Here is an 18259-nt window from a genome sequence, read left to right on the forward strand (position 1 = left end):
AAAACCTGAATTTTTATCTGCTCAAAAGAATCTTTAGAAAATTAGATACCAATAAACTTGAAATCAATTGTGGAGCAGGTGTCCAAGATCTACAATCAAGTACTTATCCATGGATGGTAATGTTTAATTCATGAAAATTGTAACTCAAAGTTCAGTTTCATTTAGTCTTTCCAATCATACATTAAACTTCTTCACATATTATGCTGGGTTTAAACACAGCCAACTGCTTCAATTACTGTGTTGAGTATTTAAAAATAAATAATTGGGGACAAATCTTTAAGTCATCATCCCTAAAGTAATTCTGTGTCTAACACCTTTGTTTTGCTTTCCTAATACTATTTGTTTTCACAAATCAATTTTGTTGGAGTTACAATTATTTATCCAATAACATAAGCCTACTTTGGCAGCATGTTGTGGTAAACTAAGTCTTATAAACAAAGCATAAAAAACATTTTTTTATATCAACTAAGCTAATTTAACACAGTGCCAACACCAACATTTATATGGTGTCAGATTAGACTTCTTTCTATAAATAGTAATTGGCAACAAACTGATTAAATCAATAAATAATCCTTGAAGTTCAATGACTGTGAATGTCAGAGAACCAATAATATAGCAAATAAAGTCTCTCCAACCCCTAAAATAACTGTCATTTTTTTAAGAAATGAGAAAAATAAAGAGGGAAGTGCTTAGTATTTTGTGTGCTTAATCAACTTCAATCTTTTTTTATACATTATTATACCTATAGACCAAAAAAGAAAACAGTAATATATCTCCAGAAACTAAATTGCAACCAATGTTAGGGAATTCCTACTTTCACAAAAAATGGATTCTTAGTTGCTTTACAATTCAAAAAAGACATAGAACTAATTAATCACATATATAGATGACTTGCTATTTGCAAATGATCAACAGGATATTAAATATAATAGAGGCTTTAACAAACTCCCACTGAGAAACTTGAAATTCAAAGATTTTTTATCTTATCTTACAAGCACAATTGTTATATTATTTTAAATTTAATGGCTCAAAAGAGCCAACCAAAAATACATCAGAAAAATGTTTACACCTTTGTAGAAAGGATATTTCTAACTATGTGGGGCTCAAGACTAAATCCCAGTGAATAAATTTGTTGGATCTATTGAAAAAAAACTATTCTATCGACTAAATTAATTACCAATTTAAAAAGACCTACATTTGGAAGTACATTCATTATAAAAGAAATTGTTTCTATTTCATAAATTTGTTTAAATTTCTCAAAATATTCTTTTATACTTGGAAAATACATACACACACACACACACACCCCTATTTCTAATCAAAGCTAAGGCCTTTTTAAAGGTTCTTTGAGAGTATTACTATAAACTGACACCTAAACCTATTCCTTGGCATTTCCTACTGGCAATCTTAATTTATGTATTAACTTCATCATAGAGAAAGTGATTTGAAGTAGAGTATATATTATAAGTATTAAAAAAAATTCTTTATATAAACTGGCAAAATAGAATATTTGACCTAAATAAGGTTGAAAACTGTGATCTAAATATGTTGGATAATTAAGAATTTTGGGGCAAGTGATATAAACTTATAAGAAATAGATTTTAATTACCTTTCCAAAATGCCTTTCACATGAACTTAATCTTAGTATTTTAATCATGATGCTTACCTTGATAGACTCATGATTGTTAAACATCTCTGTATACACTTATATATGTATAATTTCTCCCTTTCTTAGGACTTAAAAAGGTTTAACTCATTAGGTTTAACTAGCAATAAACATTTTTCAAGTGGTTTTTTCTCTTTGAATTTTTTCCCCTTTTTTGGAGGTCTTAAATTTGTTGTTGAATTTGATGACCATATGAGTGTATAAATATAAATGAAAAAGATTAGTATCTTTCATATAAATGTTGAAAATGCAAGATTATGGATATTAAGAGTTTTATTAAATATTGAATTTCATTTTTAAAGCATGAATTCAATAGAGAAAATTATCATTATTTGTCTTATCTATAATGTTATGAGTGATTTTGATACAGTGTCTCTGGTCTCTAAGTATGGAAGTGTTAAAAAATAACCACACCCCTTCCCAGTTTTAATTTTATGCTTCTGGATACTTTGGATTAAGAAAAGATAAACCCAAGGTTGCCAGAGACCTAAGTTAAAAGGAAAATAAGTGCATTACAGGGTAGCAATCGATCAACTCATAATTTGAAATTCTGATTCTTTCTATAGGCAAAAAAAAAAAAATCTGAGAATTGCTTCAAAAATATGCAGATGGATATAGGAATGCCAGAAGACTAATAACAGGAAAACCAATATAATAAAGCTATTAATAAGGTCCCAAATTTCAAACGAGTCATACATATTTTGGTATTTCACAGGCACTGTCTGAGTGTAATAAGTATGAAGTATTTGAAAAAAAAATTTTTTTTGATAGATGCTGAAGAACCATGACTTTGCAGAAGGTGGTCCTGAGCTACTCCCCTTATCCTCACACTAGAATGATGACAGGCCATGTCAATGTACAACATCAACAGACTCCATACAGCTTTGGGGCCCTTTTAGGATCTATGACATCATGGCAGAGTTGAGTTCCTTCAACCACCAATATGAAAAGAGCCATATCATGAAAACTTTATATATATGTATATATACCAAAAAAATATAAGTGAAATGATAGCTTTTGTGCTCTTTTTAAATAAACGATGAACTATTTTAAAAAAAAATTGGAAATGTGGCTCTGGGGGATCACTTATCCAAACCTGAGATAAATTCGAAATAGATCCCTGAAAAGATTGCTAAACATTAAGACTGGCACTTTAAAAATCACTGAAGTTTAAAGAAAGTTATTTAATGGTTTTATATTAGTTTCATTTTCTATTCAAACAAATATAAACATAGACAGAACAAAACAGCAAAACAACCACCATCTTAGCACACTTGTGATCTCATAACTCATTAATCAATTCTCAGTGATAAATTAACTTATATATTATATTTGGTCTTTGATTTAAAATCTTTACAAGAATGAGATGTACTGTGATTTTCAACTAAATTTTGTGGACATGATATGAGTGGTATTAACACCATCCCCATGGCATGGAAAATAGTAAGAGGTAAAAAATATTTGTTGAACAAATATTAGCTTAATCAGAGCAGTAACTATACAATAATGAGATTATATCTCTATATATGTACATGTATTTATCTACATTTTGTACATACCATAATTCTTTATGTCAATATACAACTGCATAAAATAATCATGATATTATGGACCAAAGAGACTATTGTTATTTTATTAAAAATGTTTTCTGAAGTTATTAATATTATTTTTAATAAATCCATGTCACTTTTATTTTGTGTTTTAAAAAAATTTATGGAAGGGAGAATAATTGTAAAGACTCTTGTTCTATAATTTAAATCCTTTACCATGGAGCATTCTCCATCTCTCCAGCAAGACTAAAGCTTCTGCAATTTATCTAAACTTTAAAAGGCTAAGAAGTGTGTTTAAAAAAAAAAGTTAAAGAAATAATAGAAAACCCTGATCCACATTACTGGACTATCTCAACTGTCAATATGTTATCAGGGTCAAATAAGATTTTAACAATTGAAACTAAAAATAAAAATAACAGTAATGATAACTTTTCTGGTCAATCTACCTTAAATTTTTATAAACAGATACCATCAATGTAGGAGCAGCCTTTTGCAAAGGTATAGATGAGATTTTTTTCTGTTGTCCTACAGAAACTGCTATTTACAAATATTTTACATATGTACATATTTATAAATTTATAATGTATTGTCACACATTAAGGGGGAAATGCAGAACTTATAAGAACAATATTTTAAAATGTTTAATAATACATACCATACAAAGCATTTTTATTGCTTGCCTTCAAGCACTGTGTACTGTCTTAGACTACTGCACCCTTCCCTAAACCACCTGGAAGAGCTATGATATATTTAAATGTGTAGGAAAATAGGATATCTTCCATTGCAGTATATGAATAAAGTGCACTTTTAAAAACTATTTAGATGATCAAAAAAGTGCTTTGGAAGGGAATTAAACAAATACATTTATTGGCTCATGTAACAAGTTTATTTTATTAAAGATTATGGATTACCTTTTGTGAGGGAATTTTTAATGTCAAGGCTGTCTTCACGGCAAATTCTGTTAATAAGATGCATTTGTGACCTTGGTATTAATACAATCATGCAAAGCACATAACAGAATCACACTGAAACAAAAATGAAAAAAATAAAAATTATAAACGAGGCAAAAGAATAGCAGTTTTTGCTGTGATTTTGCTTGTTTCCATAACTCCTTTTATTGATTTTATGAACATACCTATTTATGCACTATACTGAAATACTGTACAAAATTGCAAGAAATGCCACTATTTGACTACTTATGTCTCTACAAAAACACCATCATAAAGGTGTATCTATTAGTAAAAGTCAACTAATAACTGCTAATGTATATGTGAGTCAAAAGGATTTTAAGTTTGCCCAAAATGTTGAGTCTAATAACATGAGACACAGTTAATGATCTCTGTAACATATTTCAGGGGCATAAAGAGTATTTTAAATTCTAAAAGGAAAATGAATTTTGCTCATTAATAATTAGTAATTATATAAAATTGAAAACTGTGGTTTCTAATTTAGCTAAGTATTTGTGTACATATCCTAATTGAGTTAATTGTGGGTGTGTGTGTTTTGTTTGTGCATGTGAACTAATCCACAATCTATTGGTGATGCTTTAAAGTTTCAGTTTAAAAATGTTCAACTCTTACCAAAACCTCTTCTCATATACAAAGCTGCAAATTTGAGTCAGAGAAATTTAAAGTTGCAATTTACAAAAGCAGAATTTACATTAATTCTTATCTGAAAGAGCTGCTTTCAAGACAGAAAAATGTGCCAATTAACTGCCCTGTTCTTTGTAATTAGTTGGCTTCTGAGTCCTGATGAAAAGAAGCCTTAAGGCAGAATTTGCAGTAAACAGGAAAGGAGAGAATCGTATAAGTGCTCATATATACTCTGTGACACCTATGAATTCTCATTGATGGGAGTTTTTGGCACAATTTTCTAATCCAATATGAATGTTGCTCCACAGCAGCCAAACTGGATGTCTTTTCCAGTTTCCAGCACCAAGAAAATTTAGCTGATCAATTTCAGTACAACACATACCTGGAAATACTAAGACCTATTTATCATCTTTTTTTTTTTTAATTTAAGGTAGTTTCCAATGATTCAAATAATCTGGAGGATTTCAATTATTACTTTCAAATAAACTCTGATGTGAAAAATGTGATGACCATGGCATTCCAATAGTTATTAAATCCTAGGCACACCGAACATCTTGCCAGGGTGATTCATAATTATTTGACTTTGTCATGCCGTAGTATGTACATGGCTACAGATACTAAACAGAGTAATTAAAAGCTGATTTCAAATCTCTAGTTTTTCTTCAGATGTGTGCTAAGCTCCCAATTATATTAGCAGGGATTCTGAGCACTCGAGAAGGGAACTGACGTTGCAGATAGGAGGCTCTGTTATTTAGAGGAATTCATTTTGGAAAGACAATGTTATTTTACATTATAGTTGGGTAACAGTAGTGAATACTCCTATGTAAGACCTCAATCAAAAGGGTCCATAAAGGGTGGTATAGTATCTCCATTTTCATTGCTGTTAGAATAAGAGAAAATAAATCAGATCACCTGAAATCTACTTTAGACCAATTCCGAGGGTAAATCTTTTAAAAAGGCAATGGCTCATTGGGCATGGGGTGCCTTCTGCCATGAGTTAGCAAATGCGTGTCTCCATTAGAGGTCTATAAGCTATGATGCTATATACATACTGTACATGTTGGTTCACAAATTAGCAGTTATTAGTCAGACTGTACATGGCAAAACAAACCAAGTTTAATGTTGCTATACATCTCAAAGACAACCTGTGCCTAGAATCAAGGACTGACCCCTAATACAGGTTCTCTGTTTAAATATGTGGCCCAGTAAACTAAATTAAATGTGCCAAACAAAACTGGGAAAACTATTCTAGACATTCTGTCAATTTTGCTAACGCTATTGAAGGTCTTCTTGGCCTCGGCTGGCTTGTTTTCCGGTTTCTTGTTGGGTTCTGGCGTGGTTGCGCTTTTGGAGATGGTGGAGAGAACTGGGTCTTTTGAAAGATTCGGGGCATAATTGGCAACAGCTACTGCATAAGCGTTGTTCTGTATCATCACAGAGGCTTTTTCTTTTTTCTATTGAAAAAACACAAGGATTAATAGAATGTGGGTTAAGACTTCTTCTTAATATTTTCCAAACTCCAGTTTCAAATCCTGAAGAAAAGTATTTTGATAAGCATCACTAAACATTAGAAAGAAGGAATTTAGTAATTAAGTCCTAAAACCACAAGGGTGAGGAAATCCCCAGAGTAAATCAATGGTACCATTTTCTTGGAGAACCATTTCTTGTTGTTTACATAGACCGCTTAAAAATACAACTTTAGCAAAATGAAACATTTTGGACTCTTACTCAAATATTTGTTGAATGAATGAGCAAATGAATAAATGAAATTTGGAAATAATTTAACAATAGGAATGATCATCTGCAGTGAATGCTCTCAAATTTTGCACTGAAAATTTAATTTCTTTAACTTCATAATAGGATATCTTCCCTTCACATCAAAATCATATAGGAATTTTTTTATTCAATGGCAGAAAACTGTCCATATACAAAACCAACCAGGCTTGCTTAGCAATAAAACCAAGCAACAGAAGCATGAGACATGCCCCCAAACAATTAAACAATTGTGGCATGAGACCCACATCCTGCCCAGTGAGCTTAAGAAATTAATGATTCCTAGGACACACTCCTCTGCATACACTAAAAACAAAAATATAAGGAAAGGGTAACATTATACTAAAACCTGAGATGATTTACCATTTTTAGCATGTGTTGCCACCTTTTTACTCATTTCCATTGTGCCATGACACTCCGGGATTGACCATGTAGGGACAAGAAAACTCCCCTTCCTGACATGGAGGAGGAACTAATGATGGAAATATCATGTCTATTCAAAAAATGAGGAATATGGTGATTTTCACCCCCACCCCTCTCTTCCTTTGATTATAAAACTGTAGCCCATTAAGTTCTTGGGGTATGATACCCTCTCATCTGCTCACTTTTAAATCTCATGAACATCTTATTCTAATGAATCACTTCTTATCTATCACTTTGCCTCTCACTGAATTCTTTCTGCACATAGACATAAAGAACTGGAGCTCCTCAGTTCAGTTCAGTTCAGTTCAGTCGCTCAGTCGTGTCCGACTCTTTGCGACCCCATGAATCACAGCACACCAGGCCTCCCTGTCCATCATTAATAGATTAGATTAAGCCAACCATTGATCTAGAGAAAACCAAGAGGAAAATACAATTTGAACCGGTAGCAACAAAGGGGTCGAAGCGGAGAAGGCAATGGCAAGCCACTCCAGTACTCTTGCCTAGAAAATCCCATGGATGGAGGAGCCTGGTGGGCTGCAGTCCGTGGGGTCGCTAAGGGTCGGACACGACTGAGCGACTTCACTTTCACTTTCCACTTTCATGCATTGGAGAAGGAAATGGCAACCCACTCCGGTGTTCTTGCCTGGAGAATCCCAGGGACAGGGGAGCCTGGTGGGCTTCCGTCTATGGGGTCACACAGAGTCGGACACGACTGAAGTGACTTAGCAGCAGCAGCAGGGGTCGAAGGAAGCAACCTGATTCCTGCTCCACAAATGCTCACAGCATAGAGGAGGGGAAAACAACACGATTGAAGAGACTGCCTGTTGTCAATTCTTTCTGCACATAGACGTAAGGAACTGGAGCTCCTCAGAACATCTGAAATGCCACCTAGTGGTTTAATTTCCTCATCCTTGAATGGCTTCTCTCCATCCCATTTTCCCTATCATCAGTCTCCTCTCATATTATGGTCTTGGTTTAAATATTATTTCCTCCAAAAGGATCCCCTAACCACTTTATCTAATGCCATCCTTGCTCCCCATCTATACTCTTTCAGAGCAGTGAGTTTATTTCCATCATGGCATTCTTCAAAATGAGTAAATTCTTTCTTCAACTGTGTGATTATCTGATTGACACTCTTCTTTTCTTATTAGCATCTAAGGTCAATGAAAGTTGGTGCTGTATCTGTCTTCTTCACCATCAAAACCTTAGCCCGATTCCTCCTATGAGGTAGGCACATAACATATAGCCAAATTAATGAAACCTGAAAATACTTACTCAACATTAAATAACACTATTTAATAAAACCTGAAAAATTATGTAACTATAGTTTTGTACTAATATAAACACACTATTAGTTACCTGAATGCAAACAAATATGAGGTAGCAATGAATTAAGCAAAATAGTACATAGTGTTAAGTTAACAGATTTAGAGGACCAATTGACCTAGAACAGAATTTACAGCATCAATATTTTGAATAAGTGAGTGAAAGTCACTCAGTTGTATCTGACTCCATGACAATACAGTCCATGGAATTCTCTATGCCAGAATACTGGAATGGGTAGTCTTTCCTTTCTCCAGGGAATCTTCCCAACCGAGGGATCGAACCCATATCTCCTGAACTGCAGGCAGATTCTTTACCAGCTGAGCCACAAGGGAAACCCAAGAATACTGGAGTGAGTAGCCTATCCCTTCTCCAGGGGATCTTCTTGACCCAGGAATTGAACCGGGGTCTCCTGCATTGCAGGCGATTCTTTACCAACTCAGCTATCAGAGAAGACCAAGTAGTGCAAATTAACAGATTTAGAGGACCAATTGACCTATAACAGAATTTTGAGTATCAATATTTTGAATAAGAATTCTCAAAATATTCAAGTGAAATAACAAAAGGCCTCTGAAATTTCAGGAGCATCTGTAAACAGGCCTGCATTTCCTGTCCTTCACTGTCATCTGGTTTCTCTCTCACCTCCTTCCCTTGCTGATAAGGCATTCTTCCAGACTTGCTAGGAGCATAAAAGAAAAAGGCCGAGGGGTGATCATTTGTAGCTCTGTAAAAGTTATAAAACAGCTTTTCCCATGTTACATATGGGAGAGCATATAACTGTAGGAAAGATAACTAACACCTATGAGCACTAGGATATGTCAGGTTGAGTGTTAAGCCTAACATGCCATTGGTGACAAAATTTACTACGGCTAAGAAACACGTTCTATGTTGTAACTCCAAGTTACACAATCAGAAATGGAAGCTAAAGAGGCTTTATGACAGGACCAGGTCTCCTGTCTAACAAGTGACTGAAAAAGTACACAAACTTAATGTGTGTGGCTTCCAAGTCTCTGTTTTCAACAGCCTGATATGTGACTTTATCTTTGCAAAAGCTGTGTGAACCCTGAGAGTGCTTCTTCTCAAAATATTTCAACTAGAGTTTATATCACTAGGTCAGTCTTCTAAAAGACTTTAACCCATAAAGTTCTAACATATAGTGTTTATATTATTGCAATTATATCTCAGATCACTTAAAATGACATCTAATTGCAGTTATAGAGAATTTGGACCTTGGGAATGTTTTTTAAACTCTCCTCGCTTCAGCGTCTAGTTTTAAGAGAGATTTAAAACATTTAAATGTTTTAAACATTGCCATTTCCTGTACTAACTTACCAATACCATTCCTGCCCCCCACTTGAATTCCCTTCAATTGTACATAAATACACAGGAGACACTAAAAATATTTAACAAACTCTAGGCAATGGCAAGCCACTCCAGTACTCTTGCCTAGAAAATCCCATGGACGGAGGAGCCTGGTAGGCTGCAGTCCATGGGGTCGCTACAAGTCAGACATGACTGAGCAACTTCACTTTCACTTTCCACTTTCATGCATTGGAGAAGGAAATGGCAACCCACTCCAGTGTTCTTGCCTGGAGAATCCCAGGGACGGGGGAGCCTGGTGGGCTGCAGTCTATGGGGTCGCACAGAGTCGGACACGACTGAAGTGACTTAGCAGCAGCAGCAGCAGAGCAGAAGCATCAACAAATCAGAACAGATACTCTGGCCAGTCTGAATGGACATCAGCTATAAAAACCTATTAGGGCTGTACTAGTCTATATCAGGCTAGTATCAGTTTTTTATATTTGTATGTTGATGTTCTTTATTTCATCCCAACCAGTGCTGGACATTAAAATAAGCACTGTTAAAAATTCTAACATATGTTCACAACTTTTCTTATCATTCCAAAGAACAGAATTTCATCATACTTTCTCTTCACTGTTCAAAGAATAGCTTCAATTTCTGAATATCAGTATAAACTTCAGAGGTAGACTCAAGAGCTCAAAATGATGATGGGTTTTGGCTTCAAAATGTTCCCTTGGAACTTGGAAACTTAAGTATTTTCAAACCCAGTAGCAAGGAAAGTACAACAGCCATGAGTACTATTTCTAGTTGAAACTCAGTAGCTGGCACCTATAATTTCATACCAATTTACTGAATGAAGGTCAGGGCACCTCACAGGGCTAAACATCTATTCATAGCCACAGCTCTGTAAAGCCTTTCTAACTCAGACTCTTACAAGATCTTGTTTTCAAAGATATAATAACTCCCCTTCATTACATTTGAAAATGATTACCACAAATCTGTCTTAAAGCAGATTATTCCTACAGATTTAAACTTTAAAACATGGGTATAGGAAAAAAAAAACCGGTTAAAATCATAGCTGACTTCTACTAATTTGTAACGTAATTCTCCATGCAAGATAAGTTGCTTCAGTCATGTCCAATTCTTTGCAACACTATGGACTATAGCCTGCCCGGCTCCTCTGTCCCTGGGGATTCTCCAGGCAAGAATACTGGAGTGGGTTGCCATGCCTTCCAGGGAATTTCCTGACCCAGGGATCAAATCCACGCCTCTATGTCCCCTACATTGGCAGGTGTGTTCTTTACCAGTAGCACCATCTGCTGCTGCTGCTGCTGCTGCTAAGTCACTTCAGTCGTGTCCGACTCTGTGTGACCCCATAGATGGAAGCCCACCAGGCTCCCCCATCCCTGGGATTCTCCAGGCAAGAACACTGGAGTGGGTTGCCATTTCCTTGGCCCTACTTAATTGTAAGATCTTCTAAAGCAGAGTACATAGATTAAGTCCACATAATATGTTCTATTACTGTTATTTGTAAGACACAGATCTGCTAGTAATAGTATCAAAGAATATCCATACTCTAGGCCATTACTAGTAGATATTACCTTGTCCTTTTCATTACTAAGTGAAAGTGAAAGTGAAGTCGCTCAGTCGTGTCTGACTCTTTGTGACCTGGTGGACAGTAGCCTGCACCAGGCTCCTCTGTCCAGGGGATTTTCTAACTTCTATTTAAAAGAATCAAGTTTATAGACATCATGCTATGAAGTCTTCTTTGAATATCAGGCAAACCTCTGATTAAGCCAGATGATCATTATGCTAACTACTTGGGCCACTTCATTTGACCCCACATACCAATTTTACTTTATTTATTTCAACCCTTGACTTATGCTAAAATCCTGAGACCCTTGAAAAGAAATAGAGCAATGAATTCTATTGTTACATGAAAACAGTCACTGTCATGAGATATATTTTTAAGAACCTTAGGTAAGTCACCTATACATTTGGATGAATAAGGCCAGATATGGCTGAAAAGATAAGTAAAGAAAATAAAGTTAAGTGTGAAGAATAAAACCAAATGGAAGCAGGATGAGGGAAATGAAGGCAATTTGACACTGCTCATTTCTATTAATTTTAAGTGATTTAATTCACTTTGCTACCAATACAGGGATGATTGAATTATCTCACTAGAATTCTTACCCATTATATTTCACTAGACTTCTCCACCTATATATCCCACATATACTTAAGACATAACATATCCAGAAATGAAATCAGGTTACTTTCACTCCCAACCTAATCCTGTACATCCTCCTAATCTGTAAATAATACCCTAAACTGTATTTCCTAACCTGTGAATGATACCATAATTGAGCTAGCAGCTGATAATCAAGCCACACTGGTCGCCTAGTAGGATCTGTTTTATACTAACTCAGCTCAAAATCACATCTATTGAGACATAATAACCTACTGCAAAAGCACCCCTTCCATGTGCTTCCACACACCTCATTGCTTGTCTCTGTAGTGGCACATAAAACTTTTTCACTTCTTTTCCTCTTTTACTTGATTGTAAACTCCTTGAAGGCAGAGAAAGGGCAATGCAGAGCTTCTAGCAAATTCCTGGCACAGTGCAGGCTCAAAAAAATGTTTGCTTCATGATAAATGAATGACATCTACTGGAATGATATACATAAGTGTATACAATGCACATAACCATAAAAAGTATTTTGTAGAGTACAATAAGTATTTATTAAATTAATAGAAATGGATTCTAATAGTGTATTCTACAATTATATTATCTAACTATCCCTAAAGTCCTCAATTGCACCATTTATAGATGTAGAAGACTAGGAAATAATAAAATAAGCTCAACTGAAAAATAACACTCTGGAATTTCCACATATGTGTGGAAATTGTTTTACTTGTGATTGAGACATATAAAAGAGAAGCAGGAAAATATGGTTATACACCAAAGCAGTAAATGATTTATTTTTATACATTATCCAGGGAAAAAAGAAAATTATGCTGCTATAGAATCTGTTGATGCTGTTACTTAAGTGGAATGAGAAGGAATTATAATACATACTAATAAACTTTCTATTTTTTAAAGGATGTTTTATAAGAATCAGAATATCTTGAGGTTATTACTTATTAGAGTGTCCAAATATATACTTAAAAGTTCAGTCTGGGAAACTCCTGATTATAAAAATCAAAATGTCTTACACCATTGTGGCAAATCAATCTCAGTTTTCTTAGAGTATTAGATAAAATGATGCATTAGTAAATTGAGTAAATGCTTTAGCTAAAAAGTAGACACCTAGTACTGAAATGACCTGTGTATAAATGAAAATAGCAATCACAGTTTAAGAGTCGGAAAGAATCTCAGAGAGTGTCCCTTAGCATAAGGAAATGGAGCTCTCATAAATATAACACTAAATACAATAGTCTTTGGAGAAAACCCCAAGTTTCCAAAGTGGCAAATCTATGCTCTTTCTATATACAGTGTTGCTTTTTTACAGTCATTGCGGCTACTAGAAAGCCCATTATTTGTAAAAAAACAACATGCTCCCTGATTAGATAATGGTATTGTCAATTGTCTGCTAACCATCCTAAGAAAAGTGATACTTACAGAAGATTGTTTGAAGGTTATACAGTCCATCCACTTCTCTAAGTACTCTAAAGTCTTTCCTTGGATAAAATTGTGCCATGAGAAAGCTATATACTTGGACCATATTAGCTTAGCTCCTTGAAGAATTGCCTTCACTGAGTTGTAAGTTAATGTAATGCCTTCAGCTTTTATTGAAGGGGACTACAAGAAACATCAATATGAAATTAATTACTGCATTTATTGGGAAAATGCTGACATTACTTGCAATAGCACCCAACTTTTTCTAATATAGTGGTGGCTTAGTTGCTAAGTCCTGTCTGACCCTTGCAACCCCATGGACTATAGTCTGCCAGGCTCCTCAGTTCATGGGATTCTCCAGGAAAGAATACTGGAGTGGGTTGCCATTTCCTTCTCCAGGGGATCTTCCTGACCCAGGGATTGAACCCTGATCTCCTGCATTGCAGGCAGATTATTTACCAACTGTGCTACAAGGGAAGCCCTTTTCTAATATAAAACCCATATTATATTGTTTAAAAAAGAGAATTCAGTATAGGATTTTTTTTTTTTCTGAGAAAATTTAATACTTCCATTTTTTGGTTAAAGGGAAATAAGCTTCCCCCTATGGTTCATTCTCATAGCCAAGAAGCTTAGAATATGAATCTTAGCTATTCTAGCTATGGACTGGGCTTCCTGGTAGTTCAGCTGGTAAAGAATCTGCCTGCAATGCAGGAGACCCTGTTTCAATTCCTGGGTCAGGAAGTTCCCATGGAGAAGGGATAGGCTACCCACTCCTGTATTCTGGCCTGGATAATCCCCATGGACAGAGGAACCTGACAGGCTACAGTCCATGGGGTTGCAAAGAGTGGGACACAACTGAGTGACTAAGCAAAGCACACAGCACAGATACGGACTACAGTTAATATTCTGGCCCAAATGGTGGACATATTTGAAGTCTATTTTCCTTCATCCTGATTTTCTACTTCTATTTATACAATATTATAATAATATAAGTACATACATTCTTTTGATAGACTGTCTGAAATGCTTTTGGAACAAAGAAGGATCTTAAAAAATACAAATAGATGAATAAAAGCACTTGAAATGTGATGCAATGTGATTTCCATGGAGTGAATCCCAAAATAATGGCATAGTTCATGTTAGTTTAGGTATTATGGTGCTATGCATGTGTTTTCAGTAATTTAATATGTAGTGTATTTCCAAAGAATATGCTTTTCTTGGCCAGTGTAGAACCACTGACTAATATTTAGAAGTAAAAACAGTCTTAAGAGAGTAAAAGTATATTTTAAAATTTAATTCAAAAAGCTATGTGCTAAACATTATGTTAGATATTAGCAGAGAAATAACGAATAAGACAAAACCATTCTCCTCTAGATCATATAATTTACTGTTAGCTTTGTTTACAATAAAAGTATAATGTAATAAGGTTACATAAAAGGAATTTGTGGCAAGTACTGTAAAAGCATAATGGTGGGTAGCAATTACATACAATTGGATAGGTCTTAGGGAATAAGTAGGTCATCGGTTAGGAAAGAAAGGAGAGGGTATTTTAGCAAGAGGGATCAACACATCTAATGTCATGGAGATGGGAAGAGGCAAGGATAGTTGGGGATGTTTTTAATGGCTAGAGGAAGAATATGAGCATGGACTTCAGATCTGTTCAATCTTGGATTCACCATTTATTAGATGTGTGATCTTGAGCAAGTAACTTTACTTGATGAATCTTATATTCCTCATTTTGACATGGAGATATTCCCAGGCACATAGTGGTAAGTGCACAATAAACAGCAAAATAATTTCTTATCATTCATGATCCGAAAGCTATGAATTTGGGCCATATTAGCTGAGATGCTTGAAAAATTGCTTTTAGCAATTCGTTAAAGAGCTAAAAAATAAATGATCATATTTCTGTTTTAGAAAGATATCTCTGGAACTACTGTACAGAATGGATTAAAAGGAGACGTGATTAGAGATAATGAGGAATAAACAGACTGAAAATAATGAAAGGTGGTAAGGGCATGGCCTGTGGACATACACGTAGGAAAATGGACATTTGACAGCTGGTTGGATCTCAAGGGATGCTTTCAAGTTGTCAGTAGGTGAAACTAGGTTTTGCCATGAACTGAGATACATATGAAAAAATAGGCACTTAGGACATTTTATTTTTTGGTTGCTTGCTGTTTCTTTCATCTTTTAAAAGAGATATGCAAAGTTTGAAAAATCATGTTCATGTAGAACATGGGTACCTGTTGGATATATGAACCTGAAAGTTAAAAGAAAGGTATAATAACTGAGGAAGGTAAGATAAAAGTGTGGGCTGTGGTTATGATTTGGTTATGCTTAGTTAATTTATACCACATTTATTGAAAACTAATATGCACAGTAAGCCCTGTACAAAGGGCCAAGAATAAATGATATATTAAAATAAATGTGGTCATTGTTGCCATGAACAGTGAAAGAGCTAGGACCTAAGCATGCAATTATAAGCTGTAATAAAGAATGAAATGCAAAAGAGCAAGATACTATACATACTTATAAAATGATCTAATTTTTCAGGGGTCAGGGGAGCAAGTGTTCAGAAACTTCCTGAGGATTGGGCTTCCCTGATAGTTCAGCTGGTAAAGAATCTGTCTGCAGTGCAGGAGGCCCCAGCTTGATTCCTGAGTCAGAAAGAGCCCCTGGAGAAGGGATTCTTGGGCTTCTGTTGTGGCTCAGCTGGTAAAGAATCTGACCGCAAAGCAGGAGACCCGGGTTCGATCCCTGGGTTGGGAAAATCCCCTGGAGAAGGGAACAGCAACCCACTCCAGTATTCTGGCCTGGAGAATTCCATGGACAGTATAGTCCATGGGGTCGCAAAGAGTTGGACATGACTGAGCAATTTTCACTTCACTTCACACTGGCTGAGGATGAGTAGGTTTTATCTATTTAGAGATAATAAACAGTAGACAATGCATAGTGTGGCTGACATCTCTACAAGTATTTTCAGTAAAATCCTTAAAATGAGAATCACATAGTAAGAGCAAGAACAAAAAAATAAATTTAAATGACTGTCTTTGGGGATAAACAAGAGCAAATGCTAGGTAGACTGGACATACTCCAAACTTAGGCAAAGAATCTCAAAGAATAAAATTAATAGTGGAAGCCGTCAAGATTTAAGGAAGGAAGGTGATATTCTAAGACCTGTTTTAAAGGCCTGACAGAAGAGAAAAAGTTGCTGACTTGGACCTGAAATGGAGTCTTGGAGTATAACAGCATTCAATGGGTTCAATGGGAATCCCTTAAGAAAAATTATCTGATTTAAAAATGCAGAGGCTGGAATCCTTCAGCTACAGGACAGTAAATGGAAAGATAACCTGATTATAGTGAGCTGAAAATTAAACTGAAAGTGAGAACATACACTTTACAAGCAATGCTTTCAAAAAGCTTGAATGGAAAAAGAAGAATGGGAAATCTGAGGATGGGGAATGGGTGATAGAATCTGGAGAGAGTTTTGTGTTTGCCTTTAAATTAAGTATATTTAAAGTATAAATTAAGTATATTAGGCACCATTAGAAACTTACAGGAAGCAGTTGAAAAAGAGAAGATGGCTTTGAAGAAGTAAGAGAAGAAAATAATAACTGATGGTTTAATATTGAAAAAGGAACAAGAGGAAAAGGAATCAAGAGATAAGGTAGAAAAATTAGTCTTGAGGAAGGTTACAGAAGATTTTGGGAAGTTGAATAAATAGATACTTTCATTAGAAAAAGGCATAAATAAGTGAAGTTGAATTATTTGATCCTGCACTAAATTTTTAGATCGATAAAGTGTTAACTAATTTCATACCTGAGGCAAAAAGTAGTGTACAATCTTGTGCAAGATCACAGAGCAAGACAGGCTTTGTCCTCTAATAGAGGGCTCAAATGTAGCTTGAATATGAAGCAAATGAATTTATTTATCTGTTTGTGAAAACTAACCTTAAAGATCATCAGAGCATGATCTACATATAAACTGTATGTTAAAGACATATTTCTTTTTTCAAACATACAATTTTAATATGAATCTCCAAGTGATTATCCCCATGAGACAAATTAATACTTGTCAGTTAACAAACCTTAGAAAACTTTTTATATATGCTTTGAATTGACAGATCATTAAGTGCATTTACTTATGTTTACTAACTCCAAAAATGAGGGCTTCCTCCAGTCTGGTTCAACTAAAAGGAACCCATTTTGGCCTATGGATAACAACTTCGTATTTCAGGAAAATTACTGTTTTCCACTTAATTAAATCTAAGTAAAACTAAAACAGAGTAAATTGCTTGATTTTTTTTTTAGGCAGATGTGCTAGTTTGAGGCTTTCCACTACGTATCCTTTTAGTTTTAAGAACAAATGTATTTGAATCATGAAAATGGATGAGTACCCCCTGATAAATTTACTACTGTAAAGTATTAAAAGATCTTCCATGCAGGCGAAGAAGTCTTGTCATTGGTATTACACTGCCAGATTTAATAGCAAAAATCAATTTATTCTTTTATTCAACAAAACTTCCTTCATTGCATACTAATTGCCCGACACTGTGTTTGGCACTCTAGCTATGGAAAAGTAGTTAACAACAAGCAAGGAGCCTGATGTAATGTTCCCTTTAACTTAACCACTGAACGTGAAACACTTAGAACTGAAATAATACAAATTTTGTTAGTTGTTTTCCTACAAATTAGGTTGGAGCATAAATGATCTCAACCAAGATTTATCCTGCACTATATGTGATCTGATATGTGCATAGACTTAAATCTAGTATTTGTCTCTGTCAGGTTATTGCTTTTAGAATGCATTATTAGGAATCTGGTTTTTTATGTATTTATAGGTACTTGTATTTTCCAAGTTCAGGGATGAGAAGGCATATTATTTGATATGCCAAATCACAATGTCAATTTGATTGGTACCTCAATGCATTAAAAATAAAATGTCAATATATTTCTACATGGATTTACATCGCAAACCACTATTTATCTTTTGTGATGTATTTGCAAAG

At 34.8% G+C, this 18259-nt stretch overlaps 1 protein-coding gene across 3 annotated transcripts in view; it reads right to left on the bottom strand.

Moving 5' to 3' along the window:
• Positions 1-4665: 4665 nt before the first annotated feature.
• The window catches only part of GABRA2 (gamma-aminobutyric acid type A receptor subunit alpha2), a 156681-nt gene continuing 143087 nt past the window's right edge, over positions 4666-18259 (bottom strand). For 2 of the 3 annotated variants that reach the window (XM_088836046.1, XM_088836045.1), the window contains exons 10-11: positions 13252-13431; positions 4666-6262 (exon numbers count right to left, since the gene is read on the bottom strand). In XM_088836046.1, coding sequence (XP_088692172.1) covers positions 5966-6262; positions 13252-13431 — 477 coding nt within the window. In that variant the 3' untranslated portion in view covers positions 4666-5965. The remainder of the gene's footprint in view (positions 6263-13251; positions 13432-18259) is intronic. The other variant, XM_088836047.1, reaches the window with a different exon arrangement.

The sequence above is a fragment of the Moschus berezovskii genome, chromosome 5 (genome assembly GCF_049115385.1).
Source record: "Moschus berezovskii isolate FMDL1 chromosome 5, NW_MosBer_1.0, whole genome shotgun sequence".
In the NCBI taxonomy this organism is placed as follows: Eukaryota; Metazoa; Chordata; class Mammalia; order Artiodactyla; family Moschidae; genus Moschus; species Moschus berezovskii.